Raw genomic sequence first — 24,227 nt, 5'->3', positions numbered from 1 at the left:
CGGAGCAACATTAAAATCAACCCCTAGATCAGGGATCTCAAAGTCCCTCCTTGAGGGCCGCAATCCAGTTGGGTTTTCAGGATTTCCCCAATGAATATGCATTGAAAACAGTGCATGCACATAGATCTCATGCATATTCATTGGGGAAATCCTGAAAACCCGACTGGATTGTGGCCCTCAAGGAGGGACTTTGATACCCCTGTCCTAGATATATAGAACTTTCCACAAAATCCAGAAGATCAGGTAGAATAGAGCGAAAGAACTGATCTTGGCCAGTGTTGGGACCATAAATAGTAACAAATGTAACTGGCTTCCCCTGTAGAGAACCCCACAATGCGAGGCATCTACCCGAGACCTCATGACATACCTGAGACACCACCAACCCCAGTCCCTTCTTTATTAAGATGGCCAGTCCTCCCACTATTTTGTGCGTTCTAGGTAGCAGTCTTGGTAGTTCTCAGCTACTACTACTATTACTATTAATTATCTATAGATTGCTACCAGATGTGTGCAGCGCTATACAGAGTCACAGGACGAGAGAGGAGACAGACCCTGCTCGAGTGAGCTTACAATCAAGGCAGACAAACAGGATGCCAGGGTAGGGGTTACAGAGGGAATGTAAACTACTAGCTAAGGTGGTGAGCAGATTTCTTGACAAATTGGCTTAATTTAGAGACAAATCCAAAAAAATGAAGAGAACAAAAATATCCAAAAAAACAGAATCTCAACGAATGGAGAACACAGGAAAACAAGTAAACATAAGTAACCAGACCTTAAGTTTCCCAAGGCATCTCTTTTAATCAAATAATTGCCCTTTTAGAGAAAAACAGTTCAGTATTGGTCATTAGGTCAAGTGACATGTGCTGTGCAAAAAATTCACATTTAAAGTGCATAGAATGTCCAATGGAAGGCATTTATCATACTCGCTCGACGGCTGCCCAACCGTTTCATATTTTCAGCACTTTAAGCACTTTATATGTGAATGTTTTGCACAGCACATGTCACTTGACCTAATGACCAGTACTGAACTGTTTTTCTCTAAAAGGGCAATTATTTGATTAAAAGAGATGCCTTGGGAAACTTAAGGTCTGGTTACTTATGTTTACTTGTTTTCCTGTGTTCTCCATTCGTTAAATTGGAAACAAAGCAACTTTCTATAATCTTCGAGAGAACATCGATTAGAAACTGGCTGATAACGCACTAATACAGAAGGGTCAAGCATTAGCTTTTTAAATATTGGTTGGAGTATAGCTTTTTTTTTTCTATCAAGAATGTCATCTGGCCATGTCCTAACTTAAGACTGACCATGGAAAGAACAAACGAAAGCAAACCTAAATTTGAAATTTGTATGTTCTCCTAAATGATTTGTACAGATTAAACCAAACATGGAGGCAGCCTTGTTAAACAAGAGTGCCAGCTTTGAATGAAGAGGCAATGCTTTATTTAGGTTGCAAATAACAGTAGAAAGGATTGTACTTGCTGCAAATTGAAAATGGAGTGCTTCTCCAGATTGATCTTAGGTAGTCTACAAGTTGGATCAGTGCGATATGTACAGACTGACTGTACTCTGCCTTCACAAGCTGCATCTGTTTGAGAAGAGATGATGGAGCTTTCAGAGTTGGAGTTAGCTCATCGGTGAACAGACAGCTGGAGAGGATTATTTATTGTATAATGTTGAATTGGAGAGAAGGAGAGGAAGGGAAAGGAGGTTGAGGAAGGTTCGTGTAAGGGGTAGGTGTACTGAAGGAAAAAATGCATCTTCTGTTCAGATTTTTTTAAATCTGTTTTTAATAAATTTAAGGAAAAATAAATCTAGTGGGGTTGCATCTTGGATAGACAGAGTCAGTGTCCTGACCGAAGCGCCATTGAAATGTAAATGAGCTGAAACAAGCCCTCAAATGTCTCATAGGAGAATAGGGCGAAATTCCTCAAGGGCGATGTGATAGGCTGATCAACAGCTAAAGTTAACATTTAGCTGAAGGAATTTAGCTGCGCAAGGAATGAAAAGGTTCATGTACTTTTTTTTTCATTTGAGTGTACTTAGAGCTCCTTTTACTAAGCTGTGGTAGTGTTTTTAGCACGCGCTGCGGATTAGCACGCACTAACCCCCGCGCTACGCAGAGACACTAACGCCAGCTCAATGGAGGCATTAGCGTCTTAGCGCGTGCGCTAAATCCGCTAGCGCAGCTTAGTAAAAGGAGCCCTTAATGTTGGAAATATTTTTGATGAATAAATCAGAATATATTTTGATCATTTCATAAGGTCATGTGTTGTCATTACTTAGATTAAAATCTAATCATGAAAAGTGTTGAAAAGCTCAAGCTATCTTTTGGGGGGATCACAGGTATTTTCTCAGCACTGGAAGGAGAAAACGAAGATTCAGGAGTTCTTTAAACTCTGATTAGTAATTGCATACAATGTGTTTTACCCCATTATAATAAAGAGAATTGGACACTGCATTGTATTTGTCTTTTTACTATATTTCTAACTATAGACTCATCCTTATAAATGTTTTACAGATCGCTCAATTAGGCCCCTTTTCCCAGCAGGCTACTTCTATGATACACAGGTGGGTTATGTGAATCGTATGTTGTTTTAATCCTTATGAGGCTCTTCAGCCATTCAGAAACGGTCTATCTCCCGAGTACATTTTTTAGTTTTATTTTGTTTTAATAAATTTATTCAATTTTCTCATTTTAACAAATATTTCTGAAAAAAATCATTCCCGATCTTGCTGGCCTGAACTGTAAAAGAGCTCTCTTGTAACCTTTTAAAACAGATATGGAGGGATAACTCTGACTTAAGGATGTGTCAGGGAGTTCTCAAACCTGTCCTGGAGGAACCCTCAATCAGTCAGGTTTTTAGGATATCCATAGTGAATATTCATTAAATCAATTTTTCATGCACCATAAATCCAATCTCATGAATACTAATTGTGGTTATCCTGAAAACTTTGCTAGCTGGGCTCCCTCAGGGCAGTTTTGTGAATCACTGGGATATTTAATCAGATGCAGAAATTCAGATCATAATTCTTATAAAATTTTAAATACAGTGCAAGTAGTTTTAAACTCAACACTTGTTTGTATGGGCAGTCAGTGACAGATGGATAATGGTGTAACTATCATATTTCTGCAAGTCATAAAGCTTTTTGACAACTGTATTCTGGCAGAAGCTGAAGCTTATGAAATAAATTAGAAAAAATATTAAGTAAAGCAAATAGCAGTAATCAAGCTGTGAAAGAATTATAGCCTGAGCAGTCTTTCTAAAATGGATTACTTGAAAGGAGAACCTAAAAGATCATAATTGCCTCAGCCTGAAAAATATTCTCCTGGCTATATTTACCTGTGGCTCAAATGGTAAACTACAATCCAATATTATTTGCAAAACTTGAACCATGAAGTTTATTATCCAACAGAGACCTGACATAATTGTATTTTGGTGAGTGTGCCTACGCAAGGGTCAAAAATTCATTCATGGAGTGGTCAGCAACCATGTACCGTCCAGTTTGTCAGTCAAAAGTGAACTGTCACAGTGGCTCAGTGTTTTATGTTAATAGCAGCTGTCTCATAAAGAACATGTAGTATGTCTCTTCTAAAATTTAATAAATTTTAATGCTTTCTTTAATATTTGTCTTCCACCAGATCATTTGTAATCTACTAGCTGTGGATGGTGTCAATGAACCTGATATCCTTGCAATTAATGGAGGTACAGAAAGACAAATCAACAAAATTACCGTAAATAGCATGATTTGAATATATAGGCAGCAAGGTTATATATAGTCTGTTAAATTTATATATTCTGTTAAAGCATGAGAGATCACAGAATTAACTCTAAAGCGCTTTATTCCAGTGGAATCTTGGCTTGTCCTTCTAGTTTGGTCCTTACTGCTGTACAGGCGAAGTGTGTTCCTTTTTTTGGAACAGATTCTTACTATGTTTGACATGTAGGCAGGGCCCAGCTCAAGTGGCTGTGAACACACATAGCTTGAAAACAAATCCATAATGATTCTGGAGAGAAAAGATGGTTCATGGCCTGATAAAGATGTAAAGCCTCCAAAAGGCAAGGCAGGGACACCCTACAGATACTGCAAAACTTGGGCTTGAAGCACTAGAGGATGCTAGTGACCTCAATTAGTACATTGTCAAACCCAAGTACAAGAAGGTGTTTTCTATAAACCCTTGCTTCCTGTCTTATCACATATCTTTTATCTTTAATGAACCACCTAACCCTACGTTTTTAGCAAGATTAAGAAAATTGATTGTTTGGTTGGTTGTTAGCTTGATGTATATTCACTGTTGATCTATATATTTAGCCAGATGCTATCAAGAGCAAACAGCGTGAATTATAATGGCTCGTGATGCCTGATCTGGAGGATGATGGGCTCACAATATAGAACCCTTGTAATGGGGTTTATGCATGCCTTCAAATATAGTAAAAAACAGTTGATAAGGAAATGATTTTTTTGTTTTGTTTGTTTTTTTTAGCCTCTGCAGCTCTTGCACTGTCGGACATACCATGGAATGGACCCATTGGTAAGCAAATATTTTAAAATCAGGAAGCATAACATAAATTATTTATATACCACAATACCTTTTGGTTTGATTATTATTATTCATAAAAGAATAAAAACTAAACATATTCAGTGAATAACGCATGTCAGTTAACATAATGCAATAAATTTGGAATACAAATACATTTTCAACAACTTCCTGAAGTTCATATAAGATACTGAAACTAAAACCAAAGGTCGGAACTCAGAATCCCAATGGGCAGCCTGATAGAAAATCTGCCAATCCACATATCTTTTATACAAGCAACCCTTTACTGAAGGAAAAGTAAAATGTGAAGGCTTGCACATGGAGCAACCTGATATAGTAAATAAAAACTGGTCAGTTAAGTAATTTGGTACTAAACCATGCAACACTTTCTAGAAAATGCAGCTAAACTTATACAGCACTCGAGCCTGAAGGAGTTGAAAAAAATGATCCCATAACTTTTCTTGAACAATTCCTTCCTAAAGTTTTACCCTTAAAATCTAAAGTGCCTCTTGAGATTGAGAGAGCGCACAGGATACCTGGTCAAAGAACACCCTCGCAAAAAGATCCACAAGAAACTGACGGAGGGTAGTGAAGGTAAAACTGATATCAGAATTAGAGAATGACTCGGGGACAAATTTGTCCCCGTCCTCACGAGTTTTGTCGCTGTCCCAGCCCCATTCCTGTAAGCTCTGCTTTAACCGCACAAGCTTCAAACACTTATGATATTAAAGTGTTTGAGGCTTGTGTAGATGAGGATGGAGCTTGCAGGAATGGGGCAGGGACAGGGAAAAATTTGTCTTTGTGTCATTCTCTAATCAGAATTTCTAAAAGCACAGACTAAAATACACAGGGTCTCTGGCAAGAGAGTGGGGATGAAGCACTGGAATAATCCTTCATGAACCAGTGGTTCTGCATGAACTAGTCTGGTAATATTTCTTGCAGCAGGTACAGAAATTGGTTACAGTGAGTAAGTAACGTGGAGGAATACATTGAGACCTACTTGAATAACAGTAAAACATAATGTAGGACACTGGTTCTAAACTTAATCTTTGGACCATGTAGTGTGTCTGATTTTTAGACCATGTGGTCATCCAGAATCAGGTTAAGAAATCACTCATCTTAGAATATGAGCAACAGCATAAAATAAACTCTAGGAGAAACAGATCTTAGATACTGCTCACAGTATGTCAGTTGTAACTAGCATATTGTGATGTAAGTTACACTTGGAATATTTTAATATTCAATTTTTTATTGCTTATGTCGTAGTTACACTTACAGTACAGAGCCTTAGATGAATTTCTGAAAAAGGTAGTAAATCCAAATAAATCGTTTTTATAATTGATGAGGTAGAAAGGAGATCCTTGCTTCCTATATCAAAGAATACCATATTTAAATGCAGTAAAATGCAGGAATTCTATGTACTGGTAGTATGTCTAAAGACAAAAAAAATAAGTAATATGCACACAGCAGTGTAGAAGATGACGACAAAACAAGACTACAGTAGACTCTCAGCTATCCAGCACCCATGGGGATTGTTGAATGCTGGATAACAAATATCTTGATAATTTAATCATGTTTTTTAAATGGGCATAACTAATGGGCAGACTGGATGGACTGTTCATGTTATCTGCTGTCATTTACTATGTTACTATGATAACTAGTTTCTGGTTGCCTGAGAGTTACTGTAAAAATAGTTTTGTCTTCCTTTCCACCTCACTCTATCATCCCCCTACTACCACTTATAGGTCCAGCATCTGTTCTTCCCTTCTTTCTGGGTCACTTTCCCTCCCTTACCCAAAGTAGCAGAGCTGGTCCTGACAACCCTCCCTCCCTCCATTTCCAAAGCAGCAGAACCGATCCTGACAACCCCTTTCCCTCCCTCACTCACCTGAAGCAGTATTGGTTGCCGGCGAGCAGATGAAGCACTGGTAAATAGGCAGCTTTTGGCCAGCCCCGGTAGGGCCTTCCTATCAACCCACTCTCTCCTTCCCTCCTTTCTCGAAGCAGAAGAGCCAGTCCTGATAACCCTCTCCCTCCCTCCATTCCCAAAGCAGCAGAACTGATCCTGACAACCCCCTTGCCTCCCTCCCTCACCTGAAGCAGTATTGGCTGCTGCCAAGCAGAGGAAGCGCTGGTATAATAGGCAGCTTCTGGCCATCCCTGGTAGGGTCTTTCTTCTGCTCCTGGTGCCTCTGGGCTGGGAGGGAGGGAGGTGGATGTTGGGTCAGGAGCATGACTTTGGATATTGTCTGAGGAGTGTGGGAGTCTTTTTTTTCTGACAATTTTTTTTCTGGTTGGTTGAGAGTGCCGGTTAACTGCGAGTCTACTGTAGGTGGTCCACTAAGTCTGCCCATTTGTATCTTCCCTGTTTTATTATCATGGTCCTCCCTTAAGCTGCGCTCTTTTCTTTCTATGCCAGTAAAAGTCCCTTTCTGGCTATTTTATGCATACTTGAATTCTGCCATCATACTGTAGTAACTCATATAATGTCCTCTTGTCCTTAAAACTTTTTATTCCAACAAGAACGAAAGAAGTTATCCTGCCGCTGTACCGGGCAATGGTGCGTCCGCATCTTGAGTACTGCGTCCAGTATTGGTCACCATACCTTAAGAAGGATATGGTGTTACTCGAGAGAGTTCAGAGGAGAGCGACACGACTGATTAAGGGGATGGAAAGCCTTTCATACGCTGAGAGATTGGAGAAACTGGGTCTCTTTTCCCTGGAGAAGAGAAGACTTAGAGGGGATATGATAGAGACTTACAAGATCATGAAGGGCATAGAGAGAGTAGAGAGGGACAGATTCTTCAAACTTTCAGAACATAAAAAAAACAAGAGGGCATTCGGAAAAGTTGAAAGGGGACAGATTCAAAACGAATGCTAGGAAGTTCTTCTTTACCCAACGTGTGGTGGACACCTGGAATGCGCTTCCAGAGGACGTTATAGGGCAGCGAACGGTACTGGGGTTTAAGAAAGGATTGGACAATTTCCTGCTGGAAAAGGGGATAGAGGGGTATAGATAAAAGATTACTGCACAGGTCCTGGACCTGATGGGCCGCCACGTGAGCGGACTGCTGGGCGCGATGGACCTCAGGTCTGACCCAGCGGAGGCATTTCTTATATTCTTATGTTAAAACACTAACTTGTACTTCTGTGAAGTCTGCTACACTTAAATGATGGCTTAATTTCTGAATTACTTGTAGGTGCTGTCAGGGTAGGCCTGATAGATGGAGAGTTTGTTGTCAACCCAACGCGAAAAGAAATGTCATCAAGCAAATTGAATTTAGTGGTGGCTGGAGCTTATCACAGTCAGATTGGTAAGTTGTGATTAAGTTTTGTTTTTCAAATGCTGCTCCAAATGCTGCTCCAGTTGTATCTTTCAGTAAAATACTGTTATCACATGCCATAGAAGGCATTGTTTTATTGCCTTTGTAGTGCTGGATGTATAACAATAAATTCACATGAAACTTTCTCTTCCAAAGGGATTCTGTGCTGTTGGCGTGCAGCACAGACACTCTGATGTCTCCAAAATAAATTATTGAGGCATTGAAATACTTAAAAACACTTTTCACTGTAACATCTATTTTAAGGGTCAATTTCACTAAAGCTACTCAAGCCCTGACATTACTTATATTTTTGGTTTGTTTTTTTGTGGTCAAGGCAATTCATACCTTGTATAGTGTTGCACACATGCTAAGGAATAAGTGTAGAAAAACACACAAAAAAAGGTGGACAGCTATTCTTGGAGGTGCATTTTTCCTCCCAATGCTGTAATTAAATTTCTTGGTAACTTGCATTAGTCATGTTTTATTACAAATCTATCAATATCCGTCGTTCCTCAGTGTGCTGCCACACTGTGTTCACTGGTGGGACTGCAGCTCAAAAATTCCCCCCCCCCCCCAAACACACATTTTTTTTATCTGAGGTGGTGATGTCTCTTCAAAAAAATATTCTGGTTCTCTTCTGCTTATCCTGAAGATATAGTTTCTGCAGTTTTAAATGGTTAAAACACAGATAAAGCAAAACCATTAAGAAAAATAAAAGCTGCATGGTGGTATTTGCACCTTACCAGAACCCTATCACCATGACTGTGTAATCGGCAAATTCTGAAACATATCCTACTCCTTGGTAGAAACAGATAATAGATCTTTCCACATCCCCTTAAGGTCAGTGCTGGAGTGAAGGGCTGGTTGAAAAACTTTTGTATAAGTGTAGGCAAGTAGATGTTTGGTCTTCAGTTGCTTTAGAATGTGCTGTCTTATCTGTACTTTGTAGCCGGGGACCTGATGTATTGCAGGATTTGTTTTTTTCACCCCCTCCTAAATCTTATCAAGCAGCTATTTCATGGTCTCCTTTCTTCACAAACCCCTTAACCAGCAGGTGGAAAATAAGTTGACCTGTGGTACTTTTCTACTACTCAGCCTCTATAAAGCAGCAGATTGCTAGTCTGAAGCCAATGGAGGGAGGAGATAGACTCTGACATAGAGAATGGCGTCAAATAAAGACCATACATCTGTGCTTTTCTTGCTTTCTTAAAGTCTGATACAGTCCTTGTCTACCACTTCACTAGGAGGCTATTCCATACGTCGTCGTCATTTTTTAAAAATTAAATATTTCACTAGATTACGCCTGTCTATTCCCTTACCTTCATCTTATAACTCCTCATTCCAGAATTTCCTTTCAATTGAAGGAGGCCCACCTCTATGGTATTTGTGGAGGTTTTAAAATCCTCTATCATATCTCCCCTTTTCTGCCTGTCTTTAAAGTATGTATGTTAATATTTCTGTCATTCCCTATATGCTATGTTGAAGATTACTGATCATTTTAGTTGCCACCTTCTGTACACAATACTTTTAAGGTCTCACCAGAGACTTACACAGAGGCACTACTGTATCTCCTTTTTCCTGCTGGCTATTCTTCTTGCTATTCACCCAATCATCCCAACTTTTTGTTGTCATCTTATTTTGGCCACTTTGAGATCATCAGATACAATCAAACCTAGGCTTCTTTCATGCACAGTACTTGACCCCCACCCCATACCAGGTATTCTTAACTTGTGGTGTCCACATCACAGTGTAAGCTGAAGGGACTGCAGAGAAGTCTTGAAATCAGAGGAAATGTATTGACATTTTCTAGACAGTTGTTGATTGTATAATTCAGGGATCTCAAAATCCCTCCTTGAGGACCGCAATCCATTATTGGGGTTTTCAGGATTTCCCCAATAAATATGCATGAGATTTATGTGCATGCACTGCTTTCAATGCACATTCATTGGGGAAATCCTGAAAACCCGACTGGGTTGCGGCCCTCAAGGAGGGACTTAGAGATCCCTAATCTCAAATGTTGCTCCAGATGCTAGACTTTACCATTATAGGAGGGGGGGGGATATTGTCTAGACCACAGTTCTTCAACCGCCGGTCCGCGGACCGATACTGGTCCGCAGAAAATTCCTGCCGGACCGCGCAGGACCAGCGAGATTAATTTCTTCAATTTCCTGCCGGTCCGCGCAGGACCAGCAAGATCGAGGAGCGCAGGGCTGGAGATAGAATGGGGAGCCTCCGACTGTGCTTTCTTCCCTCCCAGCGGCTCTCCTTACAAGTGCAGCGATTCAGGAAGGAAACCTTGGAGCTTTTGCTGAGTCGGGCCGCCTCTGATGATGCAACTTCCGCTTTCCTCAGAGGCGGTGCGACCCAACAAAGGAACCGAGGCTGCCTTACTGAATCGCAGCGCTGGTAAGTAAGGAGAGTTGCTGGGAGGGGAGAAAGCTGCTGGCATGGTGAAAAAAAAAAAGGGACAGCTGCTACTGGAGAGGGAGAAGGAGAGATGCTGCTGGGAGGGGGGAGGGAAAGGAGTCTGGGAAGCTGCTGGGTAAGGGGGAAAAAGGGACAGCTGCTACTGGACCTGGAGAAGGAGAGATGCTGCTGGGAGGGGAAGAGGGAAAGGAGTCTGGGAAGCTGCTGGGTAAGGGGGAAAAAGGGACAGCTGCTACTGGACCTGGAGAGGGAGAAGGAGAGATGCTGCTGGGAGGGGGGATGGAAAGGAGTCTGGGAAGCTGCTGGGTAAGGGGGAAAAAGGGACAGCTGCTACTGGACCTGGAGAGGGAGAAGGAGAGATGCTGCTGGGAGGGGAGGAGGGAAAGGAAAAGGAAGAGAGTTACTGCTGGACAGGGGGAGGAGGGAAGGGAGAAGAAAAAATGAACGAAACAGCTTGCAGGGAGATTAGAGGAGGGGAAGGGGAGAGATAGGAATGAGATGGGAAGGGAGGGTCAGCAGAGAAATTGAGAGGGACAAAGATGCTAGATCTGGTGTAGGAGAGATAAAAATGAAGAGAGCAGTGAAGCTGGAGTGAATCGTGTAAAAAGGAGAGAGGGGCATAGGCTGGATGGAAAGGGGAGAGGGGCATAGAAAGAAGACAAATACCATATGGAAGGGGGAGAGGTCAGACAGTAGATGGAAGGGGCAGATGCTGGATTGAAGAGACAGAGAGGGCAGACGCTGGAAGGAAGAGAGTGAAAAGAAGATGAAAGCAGAAACCAGAGACAACAAAAGGTAGAAACAAATAATTTTATTTCTATTTTGTGATTAGAATATATCAGATTTGAAATATATATCCTGCTAGAGACATAACTGGGGACTGCAGTATTCTGTTAGCATGATATTTCTATGAACTTGGCTTGTTCAGTTTTCTCGATAGTAGAGGGGATATATGTGAAGGGGAGGGGAGACAGGGATTTTGTTGGTCCGTGCTCTGTATATTTGTATTTATAAAATCACAATTGTTCAGAATATTGTTTCTTTTTATACTTTAATAAAATGCGTTCAATATAAAATCATAATTGCGGCTTGTGCAGATGGGATCAGATGGTTTGCGGGGACCGAGCTCGTGGAAATGGAGCGTAAACAGGGTTTTTAAATTTTAGTCCTATTAGTTTGCCGGTCCACAAAATAATTCTTTTATTTCTGCCGGTCCACGGGTGTAAAAAGGTTGAAGAACACTGATCTAGACGACACAGGAAGGCCTTGCTGACTAATGCAGACACTTGGATTAGTGGATTGCTGGAGATTACTACATGGCTCACACAAAAATTCTACACATTACTCCCATGTACAGCAGACATATAGCTGCATAGGTGGTATATGGGTTCATAGGAATTTATGGAGGACGATAAAACGGACTGAAACTGGGGCCATGCAGATTTTAGACCACTCCCTGGTGTGGATTACTTGTGAAGGTGTTATGGGGGAAAAAGGAACACATTATTGGAGACTTAATGAGTCCCTCTTGGGGGATACCCATGTTGTAAAAGAAGTTCATTCTACAATCAATTCTTATCTCCGGCATGACAATGGGACTGTTTCTGATGCACTTTTATGGAATGCCCTAAAGGTGGTTGTTCGGGGGATATTGATTAAATGGGGAGCGCAGAAAAAAGGAACAGGAAAAAAAAAAAAGGAGCATTTGGTGGCATTAGAAAGTGTTCATAAGAGAAACCAGGATCCCCTTGTTTATGAGCAGCTTAAAAAAGTGTGATCTGAATTACATATTCTTCAAATGGAAGAGCTGGATTTTTTTGAGAACTAAACTTAAACTGGCAATATACGAGTATAGTAATAGGGCTAGTTCCATGTTGGCTAGATTTATTGAAATTAAATAAGCTAAAACATCTATTACTACAATTAGAAACTCTAAGGGGGCTGAGCATTGTACTGATGCTACCATTGGCTAAACTTTGCTCAAATATTATATAGAACTTTATAGTCTGATAAAACAGGTGACTTTTTACAGCCATTGCATATTCTGAGTTTATGTCGGACGATGAGGGAGGAATTAAATGAGCCTCTCTTAGTACGGGAGATTGCTCCAGCACTAGAGATTTTACAAACAATTACAGAATCCTCTGGCATCTTGGTTAGTGCGGATGGCGAATGGGGTGCAAGATAAGCCAGATAAGGACCCTACTAGCTGTGGAGTTATCGACCGATATCTCTCTTAAATGTAGATGCCAAGATCATAGCTAAAGTTTTGGCTATTTGACTGGGCAAGGTGCTAACTGGATTGATACATTTGGACCAATCTAGCTTTATTTAGAGGCACCAAGTTACTCACACGAAAGAGTTAGCAGAGGACCTAGTACTCTCATAGTGCACTGCTGAGAAACCTGTCAACGACAATCGTACTGATCGCAATGCTCTGAGGGGCCTATAAAGTGTCATAGCTTATGACAAATAACATGGGGATCCCTTGGTGAATGACCTTGAACACCATCATTGTCTTAAAAATAATAGGTGATCGTACAGAATTAAGTTTTCTCAGACCACAAATCAACCGTGCAGCAACATTTTGAATCATCTGCAGAGCTTTACATTGTATGGTCTTAATCCCGAGATAAAGGGCATTGCAATAGTCTAATTTCAAAATGATTACTGCCTGCACCACAATGCGAAAATCAAATATCAACATCATCATTTTTAATCTTCTCAACAACCGCAACTGAAAAAAGCAGATTTTACTACAGAAAATATCTGGTCCTTCATACTAAGGTTCTGTCCAACCAGACCCCTAATATTTTTAGATTTCTCTATATCACAAATATCTGATTACATACCCCAACTTCTGTAGGCCATTGTGGGTCATTCTTTCTGCCAATCAAAATATCTGATTTTGCAATATTTAAGACCAGTCTGTTTCACCAACCACTCATTCACCACTTTCATACATTCAGTTAATCTTTCATTCAACTCTTTTCTTGCATCAGAAGGAAAAGTTAGATGTCGTCTGCATAAAGACGATATGCCACTCCTGTATTCCAAAAACTCTCACCTAATGATGACATATACAGATTAAATAACAGTCATTTGCTGCTCTAATTTATCCAATTTACTCTGTATACTTTTCAAGTTCTCAGAAGTTATTTTGCAGACGTCAGAGGGAAGGCTTCTGGGTCAGTGGACTGTGTGCAGGAGCCGCCAATGGTAGGTTTGCAAAGACCAGCGGACCGCATGCAGAAGCCACTGCTCGTGGCTTTGCCAACAGAAGTGCAGCTGGGAGGAGGGAGCCAGCCAGAGGAGGCAAAAGCAGGAGGCACGAATTTGGTACAGAGTGGGGCGACCAGGAGTGTGTTGGGACATGGAAGGGAGGAACAGGGTCATGTTGGGACAGGAAGGGAGGAAGACGGATTGCGTTGGCATAGGGAGGGAGAAACTGGGTTGCGTTGGGACACAGAAGGGAAGGGGGACACAAACATCGGACAAAGGATGGAATAAAGGAGGGAGGAAGCATGAACATGGGACACAGAGTGGAGTGAGGGAGGGAAGCATAAACTTGAGACAGGATGGAAAAATGGAGGAAGTGAAGGAAAGAGATTCTGAGGTGGGGGAGTGAATAGGGAGAATTGTTGGGCATGGGTGTCTGAGTGAGAGGGAAAAAGAAGAGGAGAACTGTTGGGCATATGGAGGGAGAAAGAAATATTGGACATGGTGGTGGAAGGGGCGTGAGGCACAGATGCATGGGGAAGAGAGAGATGAGAGGGCGAAATGTTGGATGTGGTGGAGAGGGAACAGTGGGACTGATGAACAAAAATAAGTGTAAGCCTCCTATCTTTTCTTTCTATTTAAACTACAGTACATTCTTTTGAGGACTGTTTCTTTACTGTTTAATATTTTTATGACTGTATACTGAACAGGATTTGAGTTACATTCAAATTCAACTTAAGAATGATTTTAAAAATGGAACTCGTTCTTAACCTGTGGACTGCCTGTAGTAGTTATGCATGAAAATTTGCAGAAAGAAGTCTGCTTCTGTTCATTTAGGGATTTATTGGATTTGGAGCTAAATGTTTGCACACTACTTTATTTACTGGAAGGGTTTGCCTGCAAACTTATCAATACTGTACTAGAGATATAATCATAATAAAGACATAAACCAAATGGAGAAACATTGTTCAGTCTACTCTATGCTGATGTTATAGCACTTGAAAATCTGGTTCACCATAAATTTTACATTTTTGGTTTAACAGTTATGATGGAAGCCACAGCAGAAAACGTATTGCAGCAGGATTTTTGCCAAGCCATCAAATTTGGTGTGAAGCACACTCAGAAAATAGTTCAAAGCATAGAGCAATTGGCAAAGGAACACGGGATGGCCAAGAGAATTCCCGAGAAGATTTTCAGTGCTCCAGTGGAGATAGTAGAATGTGCAAGGCAGTAAGTACAAACTGCAGCTTTTTCATACTGAAAAGCAGTGAGAATGTATTCTGGTAGAAAATTATGAATTGGCTTGCTGTGGGGAAAGTTTTATGTTTAGTACTCTGAAGTATTGTGGGCAAAAAAAAAAAACTTAGAAAAATACTAAAACATTTCTGTTCCCTGATGTTGGAGAGTAGGAGCCAGAAATGTTTTGTGTGAGTTTCTCCTTTCTGCCATTACACAGCTGACTTGCATTTTTTACTCTTGGTCAATGACATAGAAACAGAGAAAAATGAAGGCAGATAAAGATCATATAATAATAATAATTTTATTCTTATATATCGCCAAAGTCATGGTAGTTCGAGGCGGTTTACAATAAGAAGAGCTGGACAATCAGCGAAGTAGTCACAATATTAAATCATCGGATACATGTATACAGAATAGGAGAGATAATGAAATATAAATCATTAGGTAACAAATCAGTTAAACAGTTTCGTTTTCATTAATTTTCTAAAACTAAAATAGGATGAGGGTGCATAATAATATTACCCAGCCAATCGTTCAGTTTACCTGCCTGAAAGGCTAGAGTTCTGCCAAGGAATCTTTTATAATGGCAGGCCTTTATTGTTGGATGGGTAAACATGTGGATTCTATGGGTGGGCCTAATAGCACAGTCCAAATTAAAGTGGGAAGCCAGGTATAAAGGGGCCACACCAAAGATTGATTTGAAACAGAGACAAGAAAATTTAAACAGAACTCTTGCTTCCAGAGGCAGCCAATGAAGTTTTTGATAATAGGGAGTTATATGATCCCATTTTTTAAAACCGAAAATCAGTCGTACTGCTGAATTTTGAATAACTCTGAGTCTTTGAAGGGTTTTCTTGAAAGTTCCCAGATAGATGATGGTGCAATAGTCAAGCATGCTTAGAATAGAAGTTTGCACCAGTAGATGGAATGATGCTGGCCTATCTAGTCTGCCTAACCATGCCATCTTCTATTCCTTCCTCTCTCTTAGTGATCCAACATACTTATCCCAAGCTTTCTTGAATTCAGGTTTATATTCGCCTGGATTCTCTAACCAGTGTCGTTGTCAGCAGCCATCTTAAAAGCAGCAGCCGGGGGTGTGGCTTAGCGCGCACACAAAATGGTCGTGTGATCGCAGCGCTCCTCTTACCTGGGCAACCGTTGAATAAATAAAGATTTCCTTTTAAACTATTTTCGGCTGAAAACATCGGAGAGGACAGCGGGAGCATGGCGAGCACCCGACAGAGTAAGAGTGAAACCGGAGGGGCTGTGAAAAGGCAGAAGCAGGATCAAATTACCCCGAGTAAGGTTCCGCTTCCTGCTGATGTATCAGAGGAGTTAAGCAAAGCTGAAGTTATGGGGGAACTGAGGCAAATCAAACAAATGCTGACAGAGACTGTGAGTAATATGGCAGAACTGAAGGAAGAAATCCTAAATATACACAGACAAATGGAAGTAGCTAATAAAAGAACAACAGAGTTAGAAGTTAAAATGGAGAGCTTAGAATGTGAAGGAAAAAGATGCAAAAATGACAGTTTGGAAATAATTCAATTGAAAAGTCAGCTGGAAGATTACGAAAACCGTGGAAGAAGAAAGAATATAAAACTTTTTGGAATACAGGAAAATTTGGAAGGGAAAAATGCAATACAGTTTTTAGAAAATTTAATTCCTAGATTATTGCAGTTGGATTTCAAACAGCCTTTGGAAATAGAACGGGCACACAGGATTCCAATAAAGAGTCTGGAAAATCAAGGGAGACCAAGACCATTAATATTCAAGATGTTAAGATACCAGCAAGCAATAGAAATTTTAAATGCTGCCAAAAAAGATAAAAACTTAAACTATAAAGGATCCAAAATATGGTTTTTACCAGACTTTGCTAAAAATACAGCAAATATTAGGAAGAAATTCCTTGATCTGAGATCTCAATTAAAGGAAAAAGGATATAAGTATGGGTTATATTACCCAGCAAAAATGAGGGTATCTTGTGGGGATAAATCTTTGTATTTTGTTGATCCGGAAAAACTAAAGACCTTTCTTTCAAAATCAGAACCTATGTCATTTTAGCACAATGGGTGTTGAAATGAAGGGATAAATACTAAGACTGGATTGGTGGATATTGAACAAAAAATTAAATATAAAGAACTATGGGACTTTTGTTTGTTGGAAAAAGAAGAATATGCAACAAAGAACAGGAAATAAAAATGAACAAGTGAAAAAGAAAATAAAAGAATGTAAAGAAGAAAGTAGAAAGAAGGATAGACTGGAAAGACATTAAAGTGAAGTTATTAGACTGAACTTTTAGGAGACTGAAAGATGGATGGTTGGAGTAAAGAATGAACAAGAAGGATTAAAGGACTGGACAAATTAACACAAAAGGAAAAGTGAAGACTGAATAGGAAAATAAATAGATGTGAAGAAGAAGAAAGCAGGACTGATAGACTAAAAGGATATTATAAAAAAAAAAAAATGAATGACAATTGGCAGTCAAAAGTCTTTAAGAGTGGATGGATGGAGATAAGAAATAAATATGAAAGTTCAGTTTATTTAATAAGTCAGAAAAGGAGAAAGTAAAGAATGAAAAGACAATAAGGAAAAGATTGCAGAATGGACTAATGATAGAAAGGACAAGTTATATGATATTTAAATGCAAGTAAAGGAAAGGAAAATGAATAATATAAAAGAAAGATACATAAGAATTTATTGGTAGCTGAAGGAATGTAAAGATTGATGTTGTGATAATATAGTTTTAAAAAGATTGGATTTAATTTGGAGAAGAGGAAATATAAAAAGGGGGAAAAAAATTATTTTGAAAATTAAATACAAATGTTTAAATACAAATAGGGGATAAAAACTTATAAAATTGAATTTTTTTTTTTAACAGAAATATATGAAGAGATGGATATTTGTTGTTGGATATTTAAAGGAGGATATGAGAAGATGGATTAGATAATATAAGATATAGGAAAATGATACTTTTTATTAAATATATGACTATGATAGTATTTTCTTGAATGAAATAAAATGTTGGGAAATGAATTAGAGATTGGTAAAATGATAAAAATGCATTAATAGAATGTTAGGAAATAAATATGGTTATGTGACTAAAGGTTAAATAATAGATAGAGAAATTAATTACTTTAAAATGGAAAAAAGAAAAAAGGTTTTATGATTAGAAGAGAGATATAATTAGATATATTGTGGAGAGGTAGTGAGTTTGTCTCAATAAAGGATAAAGGGGTTATTAATAAATATTGGTTGCCTGGGGGGGAGGGGGGAAGTTGGGATTACTGTCCAATGTGTGTCCTTAAGCAGTCATTATATTGGGGGGGAGGGGTGGGAAGAAGGTGGGTATTAAAGATATTACTAGGATGATTAAGGAAAAGATTAATAAGGGATTGGGTAATTTGGAGGTAAGAATGTGTGCCATGGGGAGAAGTTTTTTAGATCTTAGTTATGGAAGAAGGGAAGAGGAAGATTATGATAAGGAGTATAAAATATATTATGTCTTTCAAGATATTTTTTATTAATGTCAATGGCCTGAATCATGTAATCAAAAGGAAAAAGGTATTATCATTTTTAAAGAAGCAAAACACGGATGTTTATTGTCTGCAGGAGACCCATCTTAATATAAAGGAATCACAGAAACTAACGGGTGGGTGGGTGAAAGAATGTTTTTTTGCTCCAGCAGAGGGTAAAAAAGCAGGAGTAGCAGTTCTTATAAATAAAAAGTGTATGGCCAATTTTAAGATAGTAAATTCGGACCCACATGGAAGATGGCTACATGTTGATATAAGTATGGGAAATAATGCCCTGACGTTGTTCAATATATATGCCCCTAATTCGAATCAATCAGAATTCTTTAAAAAATTGCAGAGTATGTTGTTACCACTGGCTGCTTCTAATTTAGTGGTAGCTGGAGATTTTAATGCTGTAATGGATCTATTAATGGATAAAAAACCAGGTAAAAGTATAAAATCTTTAGGTTTAGATAATTTGGTTCAATCATGTGATTTGAAGGATATATGGTGTATTCTTCATTTTAATGATCAGGAATTTTCATTTTGTTCACAGGTTCATAAATCATTTTCAAGAATAGATTATATTTTGATTTCATCACATAAGGTGCAGCAAGTGATTAAGGCTTCCATTGATCCCATTATCATTTCGGATCATGCAGGAGTATGGATAGATTTACAATTAGATCAATTAGAAAATAGAAGACCTCTTTGGAGATTTGATAATGCATTGCTTGTGGATGAAAAATTTTTGGAAAATTTTAACACACAAATTAGTGATTTCTTTCAAATTAATTTAGTGGAAGATACATCTATTGAAAATGTATGGGACGCTTTTAAAGCGACTATGAGACGTCATATTATATCATATTCGGCTTTTGTTAGGAAACAGATTAAAAAACAGTATATAGAGTTAGAAAAAGAAATTAAAATACTAGAAACTAAATTGGTAAGCAAATGGGAACATGATGTATTACAAGCTCTTTTGAAAGCAAAAGGTAAATATAACGAATTAGCTTCAAAAATGATAAGAAGAGACTTGTTTTCCAAACAGACAATGTATTATGGAAATTCTAATAAGGCGGGAAGATTATTGGCAAATTATCTTAAAGCAAAAAAAAAGAAGAACTAACATTAATGGGATAAAAGATGATAATGGTATAATAACCAATCAAACGGATATAATTTTAAAGCAATTTCTAAAATTTTATAAGGACCTGTATTCTTCCGAGCCTTATTTGGAGAGGCAAAAAGATGGTAAAAATTTTTTAGATTTAATTATTGGACCTAAGGTTCCTGAACATATAAAACGGAGTTTAGATGAACCTATATCATTAAAAGAATTAGAAACAGCGTTGAGATCTCTTAAGAGTTGGATCCGCTCCAGGTGGTGATGGTTATACAGTAGAATTTTATAAAACATTTCAAAATGTCCTTTCCCCATATTTACTAAATTTATATCAGACACAACTTATAAAAGGTGATATTAAAGGTACTATGGCTGAATCAATAGTAATTGTTTTGCCTAAGCCAAATAAAGATCCTACTTTGGTTTCAAACTACAGGCCTATATCTTTAATAAATGTGGATAATAAACTTTTGGCGAAAATTTTGGCTTTGAGATTAGCCAAAGCTCTCCCACATATTATAGACACGCATCAGACGGGTTTCGTTGCTAAAAGACATTCCTCTAATAACTCTAGATTATTGTTTCATATGTTAAATTTATCAAAAAAAATGGATGAACCGGCTTTTACAGTTTCCTTGGATGCAGAAAAAGCGTTTGATAGGGTAGAATGGAATTTTATGTATCAGGCTTTAGAATGGTTTGGTATAGGTTCTGGATTTATACAAATGGTAAAAACATTGTATAGCTTCCCGATTGCAAGATTAAATATTAATAATATGATATCTGATGGTTTTCAATTGCAGAGGGGAGTTAGACAAGGTTGTCCTTTATCTCCTTTGTTATTTGATGTTGTATTAGAACCCTTATTGTTAGCAATACAGCAAGCAAGGGGGATACAGGGTATTCTATATTCTGATATGGAATATAAAATTTCAGCTTATGCGGATGATATTTTACTTTATTTGATGAATCCAGAGTCTACCTTATCTTGTCTATTGGAATTAATTGATATGTTTGGCAAATTTTTAGGTTATAAAATTAATTGGAGTAAGTCTGAACTTATACCTTTAAATGTTCATTGTGTAAAATGATTATTTGACGCTTTTCCGTTCATATGGAAAGAAGAAGGATTTAAATATCTTGGCATTCAAGTTAAAAATACAATTGAAGATACAGTAAAAGAAAATGAAAAATTTGTATTGAAAAGAGTTACAGAGTTATGTGAGCAATGGAATCCGTTACATCTTTCTTGGTGGGGGAGAGTTCAAACTATTAAAATGATGATGTTGCCTGTAGTTTGCTACCAAATGAGTATGATACCTATTTATTTTCAGGGGTCCTTTTATAAAAAGCTTAATAGCATTTTAACGAAATTTCTTTGGCTTGGTAAAACGCATAGAATAGCTTTGGTATCTTTGCAAAAATCAATTAAGGAGGGAGGGGTAAATTTTCCAAATTTTTATAGGTACCATCAAGCCTATATTTTACGTCAGGGTATGTATTGGATCCTCCCAGAACTGATAGATAATGCACCGGATTGGTTATATTTGGAATGGCGCTTTATGTTTCCCCTAAATTTAGTTCATCTTCCAAGTATCAACATGCCTAGAAGATACAGAGAAAATAAGATATTAATGGATACTTGGAAAACGTTGAGGTTTATTAGTAAATTAACACCTGTCCCAATAAACAAGTCAACTAATCAGTCTTTATGGATAAACTCCAAGATTAAAATTAGCGGAGCTCAAATCCTTTGGAAGGACTGGATTATTGCAGACATCTGAATGATGTTATTTCGGAAGGTAAACTGCTGGAATTTTCACAATTGCAACATAGATTTGGTCTTAGTAAAAAACAAAGTTTTAAATGGTTGCAATTGAAGCAGGCCATTCAGGTTGGGTTCCCTGAATGGAAAACATTGAATAATCAATATAGTTTAGAGTTCTTATGCTTCCAAGCAGACTTCCTAGGGCATCAAGCCGCATTGTGGTATAAATTAATATCTGGATATTTGAATAAAAAACCAAAAAATGGTCTAAGAGACATTTGGAGCATTGAGATTAAGCATCAAATTACTGCATCTCAATGGCCACTAATTTGGTCTTGGAGAATGAGATGTACAGTGTCAGCATCTATGAGACAAACTTGGTTCTTTTTATTACATAGAGCTTTTTGGACCCCTACACGTTTGCAAAAATTAGATAGTTCTAAGTCCAATAAATGCTGGCACTGTAATCTGGAACCTGGGACGTTGGATCATTTACTATATCATTGTCCCTACATTAAAAGTTTTTGGAATGCAATTTGGCCACAAATTAATAAATTGATGGAAAATCATGTAGCAATATCATATGATACAGTGTTATTTGGAATGATGATGAGAAAAAAAAGTCAAATTTCACCAGAAAATAACAAGCTTTTACTAGTCATGATAGGGGTTGCCATTCAGCATATAACCAATAACTGGAAGAATCATAGTAACCTTAATTATACATTTTGGTGGAATACAATTTGTCATATATTCAAAATGGAAAGAGTAATAGCAATACAAAGAGGGACATATCCTAAATTTATAAAAATATGGGGGCCATTGACAAAGTATTGTACTGAATGAATAGTAGGATTTATCTTCTTCTTTTCCTCTTTTTCTTGTCTTCTTTATGGCACACATGGAGGGGGGGTAGTGAAAATAATTTTACATAACATGTTATAATATGGTATACAATATGTATAAGGTGATTGGAAAGTACTTGAAGGGTGGGGGGTGGGAGAGGGGATAAAAAAAATTTGTTCAGAATATTATGTAATAGATATAAAAGTGATATTGTGTATTCATTAGTTGTAACTCAATATTTTGTACACTTCATGTAAAATATGAAAATGAATAAAGAATTATAAAAAAAAAAAAAAAGCAGCAGCCGATCGCGTGTCAATCACGTGATGGCGCTGGTTAGAGAATTGGACCTCCGGCAAAGGTAGATGTGGAAATGTAGGCCAGTTTTTCCAGGCCAACATATCCAGGGCTTGCCTTTGATGTGAATTGCGCCTCTGTCGGCACTTTATGGCACCTAACACCACTTTCAGTGTTAGCCACACCTATAATGGCACTAGTCCCTGTAAAATGCCTATGGAGGCCCGATTCCAGCACTGATTTTATAGGCACCTTGAAAATTGGTGAAAAATGTCGTTAAACACCATTGTTCACTGAGCTTGGGCACCTAAAATACCAGCGCCTTTTAGAGAATTTGGGCCTTTTTGTTTCCACCACTTCTACCGGGAGGCTGTTCCATGCATTCACCACCCTTTCCGTGAAAAAGTATTTTCTGAGGTTACTTCTAAGTTGGTCCTCTTTCACCTTCATTCTATGCCCCCTAATTGTAGAGTTTCCTTTCAATTGAAAGAGACTCACCTTATACACATTTATGCTATTAGGTATTTAAAAGTCTCCATTATATCTCCCCTCTCTCGCTTTTCTTCAAAATAATATATATTGAGATCTTGAAGTCTGTACCCATATGCTTTATGATAAAGTCCACAGACAATTTACCTTTCTGTGGATCGACTCCATTCTGTTTATATCTTTTTGAAGATGTGGTCTCCAGAATTGTATATAGTAATTTTAATGAGGTCTCATCAGAGTCTTATATAAGGGCATCATTACTTCCTTTTTCCTACTGACCATTCCTCTTCCTGTGCACCCAAGCATCCTTCTAGTTTTCGCCATTGCCTTTTCAACTTGTTTGGCCACCTTAAGATCATCACATACTATCACAACCGTCGCACTCCTCTTTCGTGCACAAAAGTTCTTCACATTCTAAACTTGTACCATTCTCTTGGGTTTTTGCAGCCTAAATGCATGATCTTGCATTTTTGGGCATTAAATTTTAGCTCCAACATCCAAACACCACCTGACTTTTATCTCAACATCACATTTTTAAGTGTAAAAAGTGCTCAGAACCATATTTGGTAAAAAGATCACAAGCAGGGTACTACCCCAAAAGCTGCATCTTTTTCTTTCAATCACTGCACTTGAATTACTTATATGGTCACTAATGATCCAAAACTTTGTCATGCATATAAACAATTGCACTTATCTCAAAAAGAAGATTGTCCAAATCCTTTGGGTTCTGACGCGCTTCACCAGACTGGCTTCTTCAGAGAACCCATTTGACTAGAAAGTCTTGTAACAACCAATGTGATCTGTGAATGAAGTGAAACAAATTATTACTGCTTGATCTCTGTAAATCTATACTCACAGTGTACTCCCGACAGCTCTGGAGGTTACCTCACATCCTTCAAACACTTCACTTCCTCTTACTGATGATTCACCCGCCTCCTGTTCGTTTATCCTGATGTAACCAGAAATGATGTATCAGCTGTCAATGTAGAAATGCCCACCATTCTACCTCACGGTTAAGACCACGAGGCATAACTGTTTGCCAGTTGAAAATCCAAGACTGTTCTTTCTTCCATAGGCAGACCTGAAGATTACCACCCCTAGTCAGGTCAGGTGCCTCCATCACTACATATTTCAAGTCTTCCACTGTGTGACCGCTGTCCTGCCAATGTTGAGTCAAGGGAGCCGTAACATTGCCTCGTCATATTTTGCTAAGATGTTCCATAATCCTTACTTTGATGGTTCTGGTAGAGTACCCAATATAAAACATTTTGCACGGACATTCATTAAGATATACTACTCCAACAGTTTTACACTTGGTTTGGGAACGTAACTTATATGTGCGTTGTAAATGTGAATGAATCACAATGTCAGTATTCATAGCTGGTTCACACACACTGCAATGTCCATACCTGTCTTGTCCATGAACATCAAATGCTG

The 24,227-nt window shown here is 38.3% G+C and overlaps 1 protein-coding gene across 2 annotated transcripts in view; it reads left to right on the top strand.

The window, feature by feature from the left end:
* The window catches only part of PNPT1 (polyribonucleotide nucleotidyltransferase 1), a 149,201-nt gene that overhangs the window by 22,005 nt on the left and 102,969 nt on the right, over positions 1-24,227 (top strand). For both annotated transcript variants that reach the window (XM_033938048.1, XM_033938049.1), the window contains exons 5-9: positions 2,520-2,569; positions 3,642-3,705; positions 4,485-4,532; positions 7,739-7,852; positions 14,551-14,737. In XM_033938048.1, coding sequence (XP_033793939.1) covers positions 2,520-2,569; positions 3,642-3,705; positions 4,485-4,532; positions 7,739-7,852; positions 14,551-14,737 — 463 coding nt within the window. The remainder of the gene's footprint in view (positions 1-2,519; positions 2,570-3,641; positions 3,706-4,484; positions 4,533-7,738; positions 7,853-14,550; positions 14,738-24,227) is intronic.

Source organism: Geotrypetes seraphini, chromosome 3 (genome assembly GCF_902459505.1).
Source record: "Geotrypetes seraphini chromosome 3, aGeoSer1.1, whole genome shotgun sequence".
Taxonomy (NCBI): Eukaryota; Metazoa; Chordata; class Amphibia; order Gymnophiona; family Dermophiidae; genus Geotrypetes; species Geotrypetes seraphini.
Note: the sequence above shows the minus strand (reverse complement) of the source record. Positions and strands in the feature narration are given on the sequence as shown.